Source organism: Martes martes (genome assembly GCF_963455335.1).
Source record: "Martes martes genome assembly, chromosome: 8".
Classification (NCBI taxonomy): Eukaryota; Metazoa; Chordata; class Mammalia; order Carnivora; family Mustelidae; genus Martes; species Martes martes.
In genome coordinates this window covers 3,288,939-3,305,310 of record NC_137895.1, presented here as the reverse complement: position 1 = coordinate 3,305,310, position 16,372 = coordinate 3,288,939, and the positions used below count along the sequence as shown (strand labels likewise).

General features: G+C 62.8%; 1 protein-coding gene across 3 annotated transcripts in view; it reads left to right on the top strand.

Annotated features, from left to right (window-relative positions):
• GRAMD4 (GRAM domain containing 4) overlaps window positions 1-16,372 on the top strand; it is a 73,830-nt gene that overhangs the window by 27,472 nt on the left and 29,986 nt on the right. For 2 of the 3 annotated variants that reach the window (XM_080811677.1, XM_080811678.1), the window contains exons 2-3: window positions 5,722-5,932; window positions 9,851-9,971. In XM_080811677.1, the coding sequence (XP_080667803.1) occupies window positions 5,722-5,932; window positions 9,851-9,971 (332 nt within the window). Of the gene's footprint in view, window positions 1-5,721; window positions 5,933-9,592; window positions 9,695-9,850; window positions 9,972-16,372 lie in introns of those variants that run through there. The other variant, XM_080811679.1, reaches the window with a different exon arrangement.

Here is a 16,372-nt window from a genome sequence, read left to right as displayed (position 1 = left end):
CCTTTGCTGGACAAGGGTTTGTGAGCCCAGCACAGGTCACGGCTGGCCTCTGCCATTAGGGCCTGTGTTCTTACAGGGCAGGGCTGGGGGCCCAAATCCTAAACAAGGGCGTTAGCTGGAAGTTCCCGGACCCCAAACCAAATGGGATGATGGCTTTCAAGGTGGGGTACTTGGAGAAAAAGGCTCCGGGATGGGGAGTCCCCCAGAACTAGAGGTGTTGGGCCCCGCAGTAGCAGCAAAGGTAGTGGCCAGAGGACCCCCAGGGGCTGGAAGTCCGGTTTCCTGCCATATGGAGAAAGGGCTCTGTGAGGTGCTGTGAGACCCCTGCCCCAAGTCCAGCAGGGCAGAAGGGTGCGGTCAGGGTGGAGAGGAGGGCCGTGCGTGCTGCAGGTGGCCATGGAGTGATGGAGGGTTCCTTCAAGGGCTGTGGCTCGAGCAGCGTGGATACACTCGCCATCCAGCGGGAGGGCGAGCAGAGACTCTGGCTCTGCACTAAGCCCGATGGAACTGAGACATCCAGCAGGCCGGCCGCGGATAAGCCGGAGCAGAGCTCCCGGGGAAGCCTGCAGGCGCTAGTTCGGGGGCAGGACATCTGGGTGTGGACACCAGGGGTATTTGGGGTCCTGCTGCCTGTGCCCAGCCTGGCAAGACTGAGCTGTGAATCTGGGGTGAGGGAAGGGGCTCACACACAAGCCTTGTGTTTGGGGAAACCTGGGGGTCATCCGCTGTGAGCCAGCATCTTGAGCCTGGCATGGGGTTGGGGACAGGGTCAGTGGCTCTGGCATCAGACCGCTCGCAGGGGAGTGCCTAGCACATGGCCCCGCAGGGCTGAACGGGAGTTGTGTGTGCGCTGGGGTTCTGGGGGCGAGGCCCTTGGGCACTGATTAGGACACCCAAGTCAGCACCTCCCCAGCCCTCCTGGTCCCCCTGCGGAGCCTCAGAATCTGCAGCTGCCGTCCCAGGCCACTCTGACTGCGGGGTCGGGAGCTGTCGTCCCAGAGGACGGGGAGGATGGGCCGGCTCTGGGCCTGGCTGGGGAGCGGGGAGGCGTGGGTTCCCAGCATCTGTGACTCCCCCGAAGAAGGCTTAGGACGGGGCTGGATCCTGTGGGAAAGTGGACACTGTTTATCCTCGGATCAGCAGGAGAGCCCCTGGATAATCGGGGGACGGGGCCAGGCGGGGGAGTGACGTGCGTGGCGGGTCAAGGGAGATTGGCTGGGATACGGCAAGCGCCAGAGACCAGGAACCACTCTTTTAAGAATCTTGGCTGGGAAGGGAAATGAAGTCCTTTGTGGTTTCCAAGTCCAGTTTCCCTAGACACTGCCGTCTTTGTGTGTCCAGAAGCCATTCAGCGGGTTTCCAGAGCAGCACGCTTTGTGTCCTGGGGCCAGCCCTGCTGGGCTCGGTCCTGCATGCAGGGGACGCAGAGCCCGGCGGGTGCTGCCCGGAGCCGGCCGAGCCCCACCACCCTGCGCCACAGCCCCAGGTGCCCCCGCCTTGCGTGTTCCCGGCTCGCCTGCTGCCCACGGCCAGGGTTCCATCGTCCTTGCGGAACGCCCTGGCTCTGAGCAGGGTTCTGGAGTAGCTACGGCCAGGGGGCCTCTCCCAGAGCATCTGCGTCCACGCGGAGGTATGGGGAGGGGATTCCCTCCGCCGGAAGCAGGGCCTGTGGCCATGGATCCCGCTGAGCAGCCGGGCCCCCTTGGGGTGGGGGGCTTACGGGAGCTGCCCTGAGTTGCCCGGGCTGGGCCCGTGGGTGCTTTTGGGGGGGGCTGGTCCCGGGGAGGGCATCTGAGGAGGTAGGGTCAGGGCGTGGGGGGCCGGTGGGACACAGGGAGGGCTAGCTGGGGGCTGGGGGACACATGGCAGCAGCGTCCAGAACGCAGGTGCAAGTAGGATTTGTCGAAAGGGCACCCACTCCGCATGGGCTCTGTGTGGAAAGCTTTGCTCTGGGTCCCACTTGGTGTCTGAGATCCAGCCTCCTCCGTGTCCGACACGATGGTCCACACTGGTCCCCCATCTTTAGTGGACAGTGGGGGGTAAATCAGGTTGAACAGTGTGTCCTCCCCAAACTCCCATCCACCCAGATTTTGTGGACGTGGCCTCGCTTGGAACAGAGACTAAACGGACGTAATCGAGACGACGTAGTCCTGGGCTAGGCTGTGCCACGCTCCAGCCCAGCACAGGGGTGCAGCGTGGCTCCCCTCGCAGCCTGGACCCTGCCCCGGGTAGGGTGGGTGGGGAGGGTGGGGAGTCCTGGGTCTGGTTCTGAGTGGACAGTAGTGTGGATGCTTCATCCTTTGAGGGGCCCAGGGAGCCTGGAGGAACAGGGGGATGAGGCCGGGCTTCTGGGAGCCCCTCTCTCGGGGGGACTGTGTGTCGAGACACCCTGGTGGGCTGACATGAGGAGCCCGCAGGAAGGGCCCAGGGTTGGGGTGAGCTGGTGGCGGGCCGGACGCGCCCGTGGCTCCCTGAGGCATGCATTGCGTTCTGATGGTGTGGGCGGCTGGACACTGGGTGCTTTGTCCCCTGTCCTGCTGCTGCCGTTTTGTCGGCTTGCTGGAGCTGAACTGGGAGAGCCCAGCTCCGTCCTAGCTCCAGGGACGGCAGAGAATCCCAGACGGCGAGAACCCGCCAAGCCAGAGCCTTGCAGGGGGTACAGAGCTTGGTTGGCCTGAGGCCCGCCCTGGGCCTTCTGCTCTGGGCACAAGTCAGCCAGGGGTCCCTGCTCCCAAGCCACAGCCTGGCCTGCCCCCTGCACCCTGAGTTCCTCTGATGCCGGCTGCCGAGGAATCCCTCCGGTCTTCTTGGAGATGAGAGGAAGTAGGTTTTATATGGCTATACTTCCCGTACCCGGTTTTTTATTTTTGTACTTTAAAAAGCAGTAGGAGCACTTTATAGGACGTCTGGAGATAGTCTCACATACCACCCCGTGCAGGGTCCCGTGTTGCCTTCGGACTGTTTGCTGTCACTGTGCAGGGGTGGGGGGGCGGCAGCCTTTGTCCCTCGGGGCTGAGGTCCTGTGTGAGTCCCCCGTGATGCCGTGCCTGCCGCGTGGGGGGCGGGGCGGCTGGATCGTGGGCCGTGCTGCAGGGTCACATCTCCCCACGGGGGCGACACACTCCCCACGTGTTGGGTTCGCGCTCAGGAGGCAGCCTCACCGGCTCCGAGGGCGTCCGCGCTCGCGGTTCCGCCGCCTTCTGCCTCGCGGCCTGGCTGGTGTTTCCTTTTTAGGGAACTTGGAGGTTTTTGCTCGAGTGGTGGGTAGATCTCCTCTGGCTGCGAATTCTTCTGCTCAGGAAACTTGCCCATCTGTGCGCCGGGGTCCTGTAGCTCCTGCCTGCGTCCTGCAGCGGCCGCAGAGCGCCCGCGGTCGTCCCTCGCGGCCCACAGCCTGCGCCTGGTTCCCCTGCGTTCTTTCTCTCTTTAACAAGTGGAAGGCTGGGGGTTCCCAGGGGCTCCGTCGGGGAAGCGGCTGCCTTTGGCTCAGGTCATGATCGTGGGGTCCTGGGCCCGAGCCCTGACTCTCTCCCCCTGCGCCTCCCCCCGCGCATGCTGGCGCGCTCGCTCTTCTCGGATAAGGAAATGAGTAAGTCTAGTAGAAAACAGTCAGAAGTTTGCTTCTGTGCACTTGACTCTTACACTCTTTCATGCCGTGATTATAATTGTCATTTCTCTTAAACAGACCGTTAGCCCCTCTCTGGGGACCTGGTCAGCACAAAGTTCTCTTTTCTTTAGGTTTCTATTATTTTTGAAGTTTACTTGCCCGTTCCATCTCTGCGGAGCTCACGGCAGCTGTTCTTCTGCGAGGCCAGCCCGCACCCTCGCCCACATGCAAGCAGCCTGCTGCCCTGGGGCCCCTTCCCCCCCCCACAGCGCCCCACGGCTCCCCACGGCTGCCCGTGGCCCACACCAGCCCCCCGAGGCCACCCCGGGCCCCCACAGCCCCCCTTGGCGTCATGCACTTCTGGGCTCTCCTGGGTCCTGGGGGCCTTGGGCATTGGGTGTCCTGTTGTTTTTGCCACCAGGGCCACACCAGGCCCCCTGGTAGTACTCTGGGTGAGCTCGGAGAAGCACCTGGCCCAGGACCGCTGCAACCCCTCCCTCCCTGTGCAACACACCCCTGCTGTTCTCATAGACCAGAGCGAGTTCCCTTCTATCTGGCTGGAGTCCTAGGAGCCCCACTGTCGGCACCACTGCTCGGGGCAGGCAAGCTTGCCGAGAGGGGCGGAGGGCCCTTGCAGGGTGGGGGGCGGACACCCTGGGCCATGTTTGGAGAGTCCTTCGAGAGTGTTTTTGCCTGCACGGTCCCAAACAGGAAGTACTTTTCCCCAACTTTGTGGTTCTCCCTGACACATCCCAACTGGGATAGTTGGGGCCAAGTTGATGGATTCCATCCTGCTCGGCCCCCTCTCCGCCCGCCTTGCGTGGAGATGCTCGTGTGTTCGTTGGGGCCAGCGTCAGGCTCCCGGTGTGCGTCATCTGGGGCTCCCAGAACGCTGGCCTCCCTGGTCTCATTCCTTCCGAGACCGAAGCCACGGCCCAGAAGGGGGGAAGCAGAGGAACAGGCTTTGAGCCCCGCTGTGTCCTGAGCCCCCACCCGCCTGCTGGGACCCAGGGCCGCTCACAGAGGTGGGGGGCTGCGTCTTGTGGGATGCTCCCGACGCGCAGCCCTGCGCCCAGGAGCTGCGTGACTGGGACTTGGGTTGGGGTTTGTGGCTTCTGCTGTGGGCTTCAGAGTGAGGCTGGCTGGACGTGCAAACGAGCCACTCCCACTCTGCCTCCCGGGGTTTTGAGGGGCCGGCTGGCCTCTCCTGGCCCAGTTGGCACAGAGATATGGGGCAACCTGCTACATGTCCCTCTCTGGGCGAGCATTCGTATTTGAACTCACACGTGTCCTCCCCGCTTGTGACCCCGCACCTGGCCGGAGGGCACGGGCAGGCAGCCCTCTTTCTGCGCCTGCGGCCTGGGGCTGTCCTGGGGAAGCAGGTGGGCCAGCGCTGGGCTCCTGCCCAGCCTGTGTGTGGGAGGGTCCCCCTGAGCACGACCTCAGCAAGCCGGGTGAGGGCCGACCGGCGAGCGGGAAGGTGCTTGCAGCAGACAGAGCAGCCGGGGTCGTGTCCCTGGAAGTGGGGACCAGGCCGAGTCAGGGCACACAAAGCCAGGGCTCTGCTGGGTTCAGGGGGGATCTCCTGAGACCTCCTCCGGCCGAGCATTCCAGTGGTTTCTGGGCGTTTGCTGCTGTCCGGGCGGTGTGCGTAGCTACAGCTCTGAGCGCATCCTTGATGGCTGGCTTGCTCTAGGAGTGGCCAGCCCTCCTCCCCTTCTCTTTGAAGCGTTTCTGCCCTGGCTTCCCCGGGTTCTGGCCTCCTTGTGCACCAGGCTGGCCGTCTTTGTGGCTGGGAAGGTCCTGCCAGAAGGCTTGGCTTTCTTCTGCCTTGTGGGGCACGTGGGGGAGGTGACATTGTTGGGGCCAGGGGCAGGGGCTTGGCCAGCTGAGCGGGAGTGGTGGAGGGGCCCAGGCTGGTGGGTGCCAGGTGGGAGCCAGTGGGCCCCTAGTTTTCCTTGAAAACCCAGAGCGGCCCCTCCCCGAGGGCAGGGCTCAGCCACCGGACCAAGGTGTACAGAGAACCATGCGCTCAGGCAGGTGCGTGTGCCGTGGGGCAGGTGGCCAGCAGGGGGTGACCGAGTGACCGAGCCTCTTCCTTTCTTCTCGTGCAGGGACCCCGACCGTCATGTTAAGGTAAAGCAGAGGGGCTCAGTGCTGAACATGCTAAGGAGGCTGGACAAAATCAGGTTCAGAGGTCACAAGAGAGACGACTTCCTCGATCTAGCAGAGTCTCCAAATGCCTCCGACACCGAATGCGGAGATGAGGTGCCCCTGAAGATGCCTCGGACCTCGGCCCGGGACACCGAGGAGCTGAGGGACGCTGTGAGTACGCCAGGCGGGCCGGGCGCGCCCTCCACTGTCCGGCTTCAGCCCTGGGGACCACCTCGGGGGGCGAGTGGCCGGCCCCCCCTTACATGGTCCAGCTGAGTGTGCACTTGGCATCCGTGTCCCGACCAGTGTGGCTCCCCTCTGCCCTCGTCTTGCTCCCCACCGGACCTCACCGGCCACTGGCAGGTGCCCGGCTCCCCGATCAGGGAAGGCCTTTGCCACGGGTCCGTCCGGCCGCCGGACGTCTTTTCCTTCCTTGCTGGCTTCCTCGGTGGTCGGCCGACTTCTCGTGGGGAAGTCAGGCACAGAAAGCTGGCCCCTGTGGGCCGGTCCGCGGGCGCTCTTCAGCGGGGCAGCAAGCGTCCATTGAGCAGCTCAGCTGGGCGGCGTGGCCGCAGCGGGAGCCGGGCTTGGATGGGCTCTGCCTTCCGGAAGCGTGTGCCTCTTCAGCCGGGAGCGGGGCAGGGGCAGGGTGGGCTCTCTGGCCAGAGGTGATCGCGGGGCTCACCATCGTGGGCATAGCTGCCCGATGTTCCCCTTTGCTGGTGAAGAAGCCCAGAGCCGTCTTGCCCGGCGTGGATGACCGGAGTCGGTGGTCCGTTGGTTTCCTCTCTGAGCTCCCGAGCCAGCTCTCCTTCCCAGGTGTGGCCTGTGAGCACTCGCCTTCTCTGGCTTCTTGTATTATTAATGCCTTTGAACAGGGACTGCGAGTTCGCTCCTGGCAGGAGTGAATAATTTACCAGCACTGCCTCCAGAAGCCAGGCTGCCCGATCACGTGGGCCTGTGCTACAGAGCCGGGAGCGGAGCCCACCTGGGTGTTGACCGCTGTCTGCTGGCACAGGTGGGCTGGTCCTCCAGCCTCGGGGTCCCTGAGGGGGCCGTGGCCCTGCTGCTGGGTCTCCCGGGGCACTGTGTGCGGCCACGGTTCTCTGTGGTGGTCCTTGGGCTAAGTGGGCCGTGGCCTATCAGGAGCGTGAATCCCGACACGGGGGTCTGAGCACACCATGGGGTGCGACAGGGATCTTGCGGCAGACTCATCGGGCACCGTGCTCCGTCCGTCTGTCCATCCTGCCAGAACTCTGTGTTAGCCGCCCTGCTGTGGGTGCCCTCTCAGGAGAGACCTGGACTTGCCTTGGTGCGCGGGGCCTGCGGGGCTGTGCCTGCGCCCCTGAGGTTGGTCTGGGCGGTGGCCGCTGCACCGGATGTGCCAGTGATGCGTTGACGGCTCCCCACCGTGGGACCCTCTCCCCTGTGGGCCACATCCCTGTTGGGCGTGCTGGGCGTGCGGGGCCCGCGCTGTCTGTTGTCCTGGTGGCTGTTACCAGGCCGCACGGATGCAGCCCGGGGCAGCGTCCCCATGGCTTTCCACTCTGCCGGCCCGACGGGGGAAGAGCGAGGCTCTGATTTGTGGCTGTTGCTGTGAGGGAGGCTGGTCATCTTTGGGCTTAGGCTTTGGGGTTTTTTTACTTTACTTATCTTTGATTGTGGTAAAATACTCCTAGAGCTCCCATCCTGGCCACCGTTTGGTGGGTTACGTGCTCTCACGGTGTCGTGTGACCATCACCCTGTCCGTCTCTAGAATGTCATCCTCACCCCAGTTGCAAACCCCGTCCCCATAAAACACTGACCCCACCCCGCCCCCAAGCCCTTGGTGCCCACATCTACTTTCCATCTCTGGACCAACTGGTTCCACGAGAGAGTCCTGTAGTGATTGTCGGTTCATGGCTGGCTGCCCCCGGGTCCCAGGCAGAGTGGACGCAGTGGTGGAGGGCAAGGCCGTGGGTGGGGGAGGGGGCCTGGGCCGGCAGACAGGCTTGAGGAGGCCCGAGATGGCGGGGTGTGTGGGGAGAGGGTGCAACAGATGGGGTGATGTCCAGCTTCGGGGTGTGACTGGGGCAGGGACAGGCCGTTGCTGATGAGGACAGGGGACAGAGGTCAGGGCTGACCAGGTGGGTCAGTGACACACCAGTGAGGAGAGGTATGATGGGGAGGGGACCAGAGCCCTAGAGCTGGGGCCGACCGGTGACCCCATCCGTGTGCAGGAGGCCGAGGGACAGGCTCCTCCAGCTGCAGGAAGTGCTGCCCTGCGGGGGTGCAGGGGAGCCCAAGAGGTGGGGAGAGGGAGGCCATCAGTGTAAGGGAGCAGGAAGGAGTGGCCCGCCCACGTCCCTGGCTTTGTGGTGGTGACGCCGCAGCCTTGGGCGTTAGCTCAGCCGGGTCCCGGGTGCAGGCCCCTGACCCCCAGCTCGTTGTTGCTCTCGGGAAGTCTGACAGGTGGTGAGCTGCAGCGACCCAGGGGGCTCACGGAGGGGCTCGAGCCTCGGGATTCCAGATCCCACCCCTGGGGCTCGCATCCCCGTGGGCACTGCCTCCCGGCTGGTCAGCTCCCAAGAGCGGCCCCTCCCCCTCCCTCCGTCCACCGGGCTCCGGCTTGGAGCTGCTGGCAGCACCGTGTCCACCCGGAACCCCAAGGGCCCGGCTCTCTAAGACTCGAGGGGGACCCCACGGGGATTCTGGATGCTCGAGGGCAAGTTGCAGATGGACGTCGTTCCAGCATCCTGGAGACGGGTGGACATCACAGCCTCTGAGGACTTGGATTCGTGTGTTCACACGTGGCCCCGTGAAACCGCGCAGCATCTGCTCGCTTTTGGGGAGGCGTCGGTGGACGTGATGGAGTCGAGTGTTCTGCCTCCATGTCCGTGCAGAGCTGCCTTTCCCAGCCGGCCTCTGTCCCCCGCTGTGCGGCCTCCTCCTTGGCCATCAGGCGGGGCTGGGCAGGGGAGGGATGTCTTCATGTGCAGGGGTGAGTCGGTGTAGCATGTGCCATTTTTCCTGGGGCAGGCGGTGGGATTAGCCTTCCTTCCACCTCACCGCCTCAGTCCCTGTGCCCACTGCTGCCCGGCCCCGGGGGCTGCAGGGAAACAGAGGAACTTGGCCTAGCGGCCAGGGAAGTTCAAAGTCCAATAGGTCAAGGGTCCGGGCAGCCACAGGCCAGAGGGTCTTCCCAGAACCCACTGGCTTCCCGACGTCAGCACCTCCTTCCTGAGATGTGGCCTCAGAGCAGGAGACACGTGGATATGGAGGGGTCTGTCCTGCACCCTATCCAGGCTGTGTGTCCCTTTCTACCCTCATCTGGCCAGGAGGGGGGTCATGGAAACCCAGACTGGGAGTCAGATCCCCCTTGTCGCATGGGAAGGCACATGGGTGCTGCTTCTCACCAGCTCAGCATGTGGGCGCAGCCATGGGGTGACCGTGGAAGTGTCCGGTGTGTGCACCTGGACAGGCCTGGCGGTATGGACCTGCGCCACACCCCTTCCCCTCCCGTCAGCCGGACGCAGGCAGCGGCCTGTGCCAGCCCCTGGGCGAGCAGCTGCAGAAACCCGAGGTGGTTGTGATTTGCGCTCTGTGCAGCAGGCCCGGCCCTGTCCGTGTTTGCTCATCGGGGAGCCATTGCTCTGTGGGGTTTACGCAGCCTGGCCTGCAGACGTGCCCTCCCCACCTGCCTGGCGTCCTGTCCCTCTGGCTCGGGGTGGCAAGGCACGGGGCCTGCGGCGGGGCTCACCCTGCCCTGGGAGGCCAGCACAGGTTTGGATGTTGGCCTCCCCTCCGCAGCCTGAGACTGGTGTGGCTCTCAGGAGGCCTGATGTCACGCCGCCAGCTTTAATTTTTTAAACCATTTCTAAAAGCTGACCTCGCTGGGCTCCCGGGCTCTCCATGTTGTCCGAGGTGTCCCTTCCAGCGGCAGGCGGAGCCGAGGTGGACTGATGCGGGCTTCCCAGCAGGACCGTGCCTTCCTTGCCCCCCAGGGGCTCTGCGGGCCCAGCACTTGCAGGGGAGGGTCCTCGGGGCTCCCCTCCGAGAAGCGGGGTGCTTGGAGGCGGCTCTTCTGAGCTCTTGCTGTTTCTCTCCTAGGCTGGTCCGGGGACCCTCATCATGGCTGCAGGAGTCCAGGACTTTAACCGGACAGAGTTTGATCGATTAAATGAGATCAAAGGTCACCTGGAAATCGCCTTACTGGAAAAACACTTCTTACGTGAGTACCCCTGGCTCGGGTGATGGGGGGATGCATCCCACAGACGCTCAGCAGGGCATTGGGGCTGGTGAAGCCCTGTGCCAGCAGTCACCGGGCTCGCTCGTGCTGGGGACACACGTGGCCCGTGTGACATCCCCAGTGGAGGCTCCCTCTGCTGTTCCCCCGAGACCAGCACTCTGTCCGCGCAGTGACAGGGTCTTTACTGTGTGGGAGGGAGGCAGGGGAGCTCCCTTATGAGTGGCTCTGGTGAGCTGCGCGTCCCGCACACAGGACGGAGCAGAGCTGCTGGACCGCGTTCTGTTTAGTTCCGCCTTAAGGAGGGAGGGCAAGCCCGAGGGGTTCGTCGTCGTGTGGCCATCCACGTTGGCATGTGGGCTGCTGGCACAGCCTCCCCTCACGTGCCCTGCACTGGGGTTTTAGCTTCTTGGGTGGAAATGGTAGAAACCGCTGTGGAAGCGTCCGGCGCCGCTGGCAGAGATGGACTCCTTTGACTTCTGCCTTTGCTCTCTACCCACCGTCTGTCCTGCATCACGGACAGGAGCTGTGGGGCCAGGACAAGGGTGTCTGCGCAGGGAGAACCCTCCGGCTGGGAAAGGGTTAACCGCGGGCAGGTTGCTGTGGCACCGGTGTGCGTGCCCTGCTGTGCCCTGCGGCGCTCCCGTGACTAAAGCCCAGGCGAGGGCAGAGACGCTGGGGTGACCCGGGGAGAGAGAAGCAGCCTCCTGCCTCGCGTGCCCAGAGCCGGCCCAGACCTGCTGGGCCGGGAGGAAGGGCCCACGGCAGGTCCCCTCCCTTCTGCCTGCCTTCCCCTGCTCCTGGTGGCCCACAAACACCATCCCTCAGGGTCCCTACCGGAGCCGTCCTCCTCATTGTCCGCACACTGAGGGTCATCTGGGCTCCAGCCACGGGCCCCCCAGCTCTGCAGCCACGTGGGGCCCCTCGCCTGCCCGGGACAGTGGGTGTCTGAGTGTGGTGAGGAGCCTTGGGGGCCGGCCCTGCCTTGCTCTCCTGGGAAGCAGGTGACGGGCCTCGCTGCATTTCTGCACAGTGTCCTGCCCCCCAGGAGAATGCCTCTAGCCTGTCCACGCTCCCCTGGGTACGAGCATGTGTGTATGTGTTTGTGCGCACGCACACGTGTGTGTGGGCATGCGTGTGCATGCGTGTACAGGGTCATTGGCTGCAGGCATGTGCAGGTGTGGTGTCGTCCCTCTGCCAGCCGGGCCTGGGCACTGTGGTTCTAAGGACAGTGCCGTGGAGCAGCACGGTGTCCCCACGAGTCCAAGGTCATTGCTGAGCCTGCTCTAGCAGGTGCCTCCCAGCGGTGGTGGGCCAGCCTGATCAGGTCCTGGTGACCTGGTGCCCGTGACCTTGGCCCATGCTGAGGTCCCGCAGGGGGGCTCTGCGTGAATGGAGGGGCCAGCTGCCCCACTGGTGCCCTGGCCGGTCCTGGCAGAGCTGGACAAACGCTGTCCAAGGTATCAGTGGGACTTTGTGCAGTTGCCTTGGTGAATCACGCGGCCGAATAGGGGTGGTTTCACGGGGCCTTGGTGAGGCAGAGCCGAGCGCTGTCCATGCGAGAGCGTCTGACCAGGGAGCCTCAGCCGGGGAGGGGAGCAGGGGTTCCCTGGCAGGGGCGGGGCATGTGGAGTGCAAGTTCCCGTCCGGTGGACAGCCAGGCAGGATGGCTGGGACCCACAGGGACGCCTCTCTGGACCTCCACCGCCACCCCCCCGGCACGGCTGGCGTCTCGGCCCGTCCTTGTGGTCTGTCCTCGACATTTTGCCGGAGAAGTGTCTGGTTTCCTCTTGGGCAGCCCTTGTCGCAGACGTGTGTGGTGTGGTTGGGACAAGCGGCCGTGACGGACATTCCTTTAAACCGCGGGACGCTTTGAGCAGATCCAGAGGCAGAGTGTCTCACGTGCTCGTCGCTTTGGCAGGAGGCGGCCAGCGGCGGGCAGGTGGCCCCCACCAGGCCGGCTTTGGAAGCCCGTCCCGGCCAGCCCCCTGTCCTTCATCCGTACGCGTCAGTCGGCAGCTCCTGGTGTTTTAAAAATGAAAGCCACGTGTCTGATACCACAGCTGAAAACATCCATTACCCTTCGGATCATCAGACCCCAGCCTACGCGCAGATTTCCCCAACAGTCTCCTCATTTTTTGGCAACCCCCGGAGCAGCACCCGAGGCCCCTTGCTGGGTGGCTAGCGCCCCCCTTCAGGCTCCGGTGGTGCCGGTTCTCTGAGTTGTTCTTTGTGGTGGAACCCGGGCCCGCTGCGGGGGGTGCCTGCACCCTGGACCTTGCCCAGGGCGACCCCGTGGGTTCCCCACGGAGCCAGCGTGGCCGCGTCCTCTGGGCGCTCTCTGGGAGGACTCCCTCGGTGGCGGCTTCCCTGCGGTGGTTTCCGTCCTCGGTCACATGGCTTCGATCCGTCGGTTACAGAACGATGACTTTCTATCCCTCCAACCTTTCTCCATTTGCTCGCTGACCTATTTCTGAAAACCTGACTATCCGAGGGCCCCTAGAGCAAAGGCAGGATACAGGCTTGAATTATCCCTTAGTGTCCAGTTTCCAAAATCAGGAGCCGATTCCCTACTCAGACCGTCCTCCGGGGGTGACCGGTGAGAGTGTTGGGCTTGTTGGGGTCATCATGATATCATGGCCTTGAACACAGCTGACTCGTCTTGGTCACTGTGGCCGCTGCCCCCTGGGTGCTCAGATAGACCCACTTCCGGGCGGTGGGGGCCTCTTCCGGTGTGCTTCTGAGTCCTTCCGAAATGAGCCAGTCCTCCCAGAGCGATCCCTTGGTTTGTGCTGGGACGGGACACTCTGGGCTCTTTTTTTTTTTTTTTTTTTTAAGATTTATTTATTGGAGAGAGAGCATGCGAGCCTGTGGAGGCGGGGGAGGGGCCAAGGGAGAGAATCCCAGGCCGACCCCACTGAGCGTGGAGCCCGATGCGGGGCTCCCTCTCAGGACCCCGAGATCATGACCTGAGCCGAAATCAGGAGTCTGATGTTCAATCAACTGAGCCACCCGGTGCCCCCCTGCTCCCAGGCGCCTCTTAAACATTCCCTTCCCCTGTCCTGGAATTAGTCATTTCCCCTGGCTCCTGTTGGGCAAAAGTGGTTTTAAGAAGTTAAATAAGGATTCCGGGGGTACTCACTGCTCTCGGTGTTTCTGACCTTTCCAGTGGGCAGAGGTAGGGCTCCCAAGTTCATTACGATAACTTGAATTTGTATCCAAGACCATGGGGCTTGGGGGGTTCTTTCTTCCTCCCTCCCTCTCTCTCCTTCTCTCTCTCTCTCTTTCAAGATTTTATGTATTTATTTGACAGAGATAACGAGAGGGAGCACAAGCAGGGGAAGGAGGAGAGGGAGAAGCAGGCTTCCCACTGAGCAGGGAGCCCGATGCGGGGCTGGATCCCAGGACCCTGGGATCGTGACCTGAGCCGAAGGCAGACACTCAAGGGACTGAGCCACCCAGGCGTCCCCTGGGTTTTTTTCTTTTAAATAAAAGTAATGAGAAAGTGGGCGGATGATCTAAGTTTTGCCATCTTAACCATTGGGGCGTTGACCGGTTCCCGGTGTTGTGCCGCCGTCACCACCGTGTGGCCGTCTCTTGAAACTGAAACCTTGCCCCTCTGAAACCGCAGGTCCCCCGTCCCTCCCCCGCCGGTGGCGCCACAGTCCCACCGTCCATCTCCGTGACTCTCACTCCTCCAGGGGCCCCCTGTGAGTAGAGCCTCACGGTGTCTGTGTCTTTGTGTCAGGCTGACATCACGGAGCACGGCGCCCTCCGGGTTCATCGGGGTCATAGCAGTTGTGAACGTTTCCTTCCTTTCCAAGGCCGAGCGCCGCTCCACTGTGTGGACGGACCACACTGGGTCTCTCTGTCCGTCGGCAAGCCCTTGCGTCGCCTCCCCCAGGGGGCAGCTGTGGGCACCGGTGTGTGTTTTCTCTCCCAGCCCCTGCTCCCAAACCCCGAGGGCTTCACTCGACCTCATCAGACCATTCTCGGAGCCTCTCCTGCTGCCAGTCCTGGTTCCCACCGGCAACACGGGCCAGGCCTCACTCGTTTTATGTCCAGGTCCCACACGCGGTGGCCCTGCCGTGTTCGCTTGTTCCTCTGCGCTTGGGGGAACTGATCCCATGAGGCTCGTATGGGGACGGGACTGTGACTTTTCCCCTCTTTGCGGTGATGTCATCAACTCGGTACAGACTCGCGTGCGTGTGTTTCTTGTTGCTCTAGGTCTTGAGAGATCACTCTGGTTTCCTGCTCACTTTTTCTTTTGACCCAATTTAGATTCACAGGAAGGTCACGAGAAGAGTACAAAGCACCCTGTGGCCTTTCCAGCCAGATTGTCCCCAAGGAGAGCATTTGACCCTGTTTGTCTCCCTGCCTGTCTCGTATCCTTCCTTCCGTCCACCTGTGTGTTTTATTCTCTGGCCCTGTTTGGTGGCCATCTGCGGACACAGTGTCCCTCGGGCTCTGATGGCTTCTGTGGATTTCCTGGGAGCGAACGTCTGCTCTCACCTGTCAGTCCGGGTGTCACTGCCTGGAGATGAACGTGGACACCAGACACTCATCCAGCCTGAGACCCAGTCCGGCTTCCCTGTGTGTGCAGGGATGTCCTGGAATTGAGCAGAAGGTGCCTGGTCACATGTCACACGTTACCCGCGAGTGTCCTGTGTCCACAGGCTCTTGTCGCCGAGCCGCGGCTCAGCCTGGTTTTGTGTTCCTGGTGTTGGCATTCTCGAGGAGTACAGGTCCCTTGTCCCTTGTGTCCCATGTCCCCATGGGGAGGTCAGGGCGGGAGTGTCCCAGGTACGGTGCGGCGTCAGCAGGCACACAGTGTCATTTTGTCCTGTTAACACCTGTTGTAAAGAGTTCTCATCTTTTTCATTTTTGGTTTTTAAAGATTACTTATTTATTTGAGAGAGAGAGAGCATGAGCAGGAGGGGCAGCGGGAGAGGGAGAAGCAGGCTCCCCGCTGAGCAGGGAGCCCGATGTGGGCTCGATCCCAGGACCCTGAGATCGTGACCTGAGCCGAAGGCAGAGGCTTAACCCACTGAGCGCCCCCAGGCGTCCCTGAACAGTTCATTTTAAAACTGATCTTATTTTTGTAATCTCCTAAAATTATTTACGTGGTTGCAGTCGAGGTGTACCCCGCGACGCGGAGTCGGTTTTCCCTCGTGCTCTCGCTCCTCTGCTGACTCGCCGCCTTGCGGTGTTGTGGTTGACCCTTCCCTTGACTCTGTCGTGGAAGCAAGTACGTCCGTTTGTGCTGACCGTCTCTCCGAGATAAATCCTGTCCCGGTCTCCCTTTCTCCACACTCACATCGCCTCCCCGAGGTCCCTCCGCAGGGTCCTTCCACATGTCCCGTGTTCGTCTGCCATGTGGACCCCGCCCGCACGGCGTTACCCCACTGTGACCTGTGTCCTTTGTGCCCTTAGCTCCCTCATCTGCGAAAGCCCGCGTGGTCCGTGTGAAAATTCCATTCGGTGACCTGTAGTGCTTTCTCCCCGAAAGCAGACGATTATTCTCCGTGGGGAGGAGGCAGGAGCCCGAGTGTGCAGCGGCTGGCTTTGCCATGAAATATTGAGCAGTACAGATGTCCCCGGGAGGAATGACGCAGAGGGGGAACGGGAGATGGGAGCGCGCTCCTCCGGCTCGTGACGGCAGGCGGGAGCTTGGATCTGCTAAAGAGGCACCTAAATGAGTTGAGAGCATCATTCGTTTTCATTTAGTGGCTGCTGCCTTTTGAGCTCACGTGCCCTCTTCTCGTTTCTGTGCATTTCCCTGTCCCCGGCTGGGTGGGGGCCCTGGGAAAGGAGGTTCTCCAGCGCTGTGAGCGGCACACGCAGGCTGTCCCACACAGCGACTTGGTGTGCAGTTTGGATCTTGGAGGAAAGGCTTGTGGGGCCTCAGGGGTCCAGGGGCATCCTGGTGGCCGGGCTGAGCCTGAGGCTCCCCTATGCATGTTGGGTTCTGTGTGGCCGAGAGGTTTCTTCTCGTGTTGAGGTGAAGGTCGTGGAATCCTCCCCGGACTGGCTGGGGGTCCTCTCCCAGGGGGCCCCACCCTGGGGTTTGAGCCCTCGGGGTCGGGACCATCCTCCCTGGGCCACCGACACCCGCCTGGTGCCAGATGCGTGCGGGTTCCCGGTGGATGCAGGTGGGCGGACGGCAGAGGTGGCTCTTGTAGGCTGTGTTCTCGGGGGAGGCCCCTCGCCTCGGGCCCTGGCGCTCCTGCAACCCCCCTTCCTGCTCGGATACGCGGCAGGTCAGCGTGGCTCCCTGCTGCCCATGAGAGAGGGTTTCCCAGAGAAGCTGGTCGGGGATGTGACCAGTCCACTCCTATGACTCAAAGCGTCTTTCTGAGTGCCTAGACTTAGCAGGAGGGCCCTGG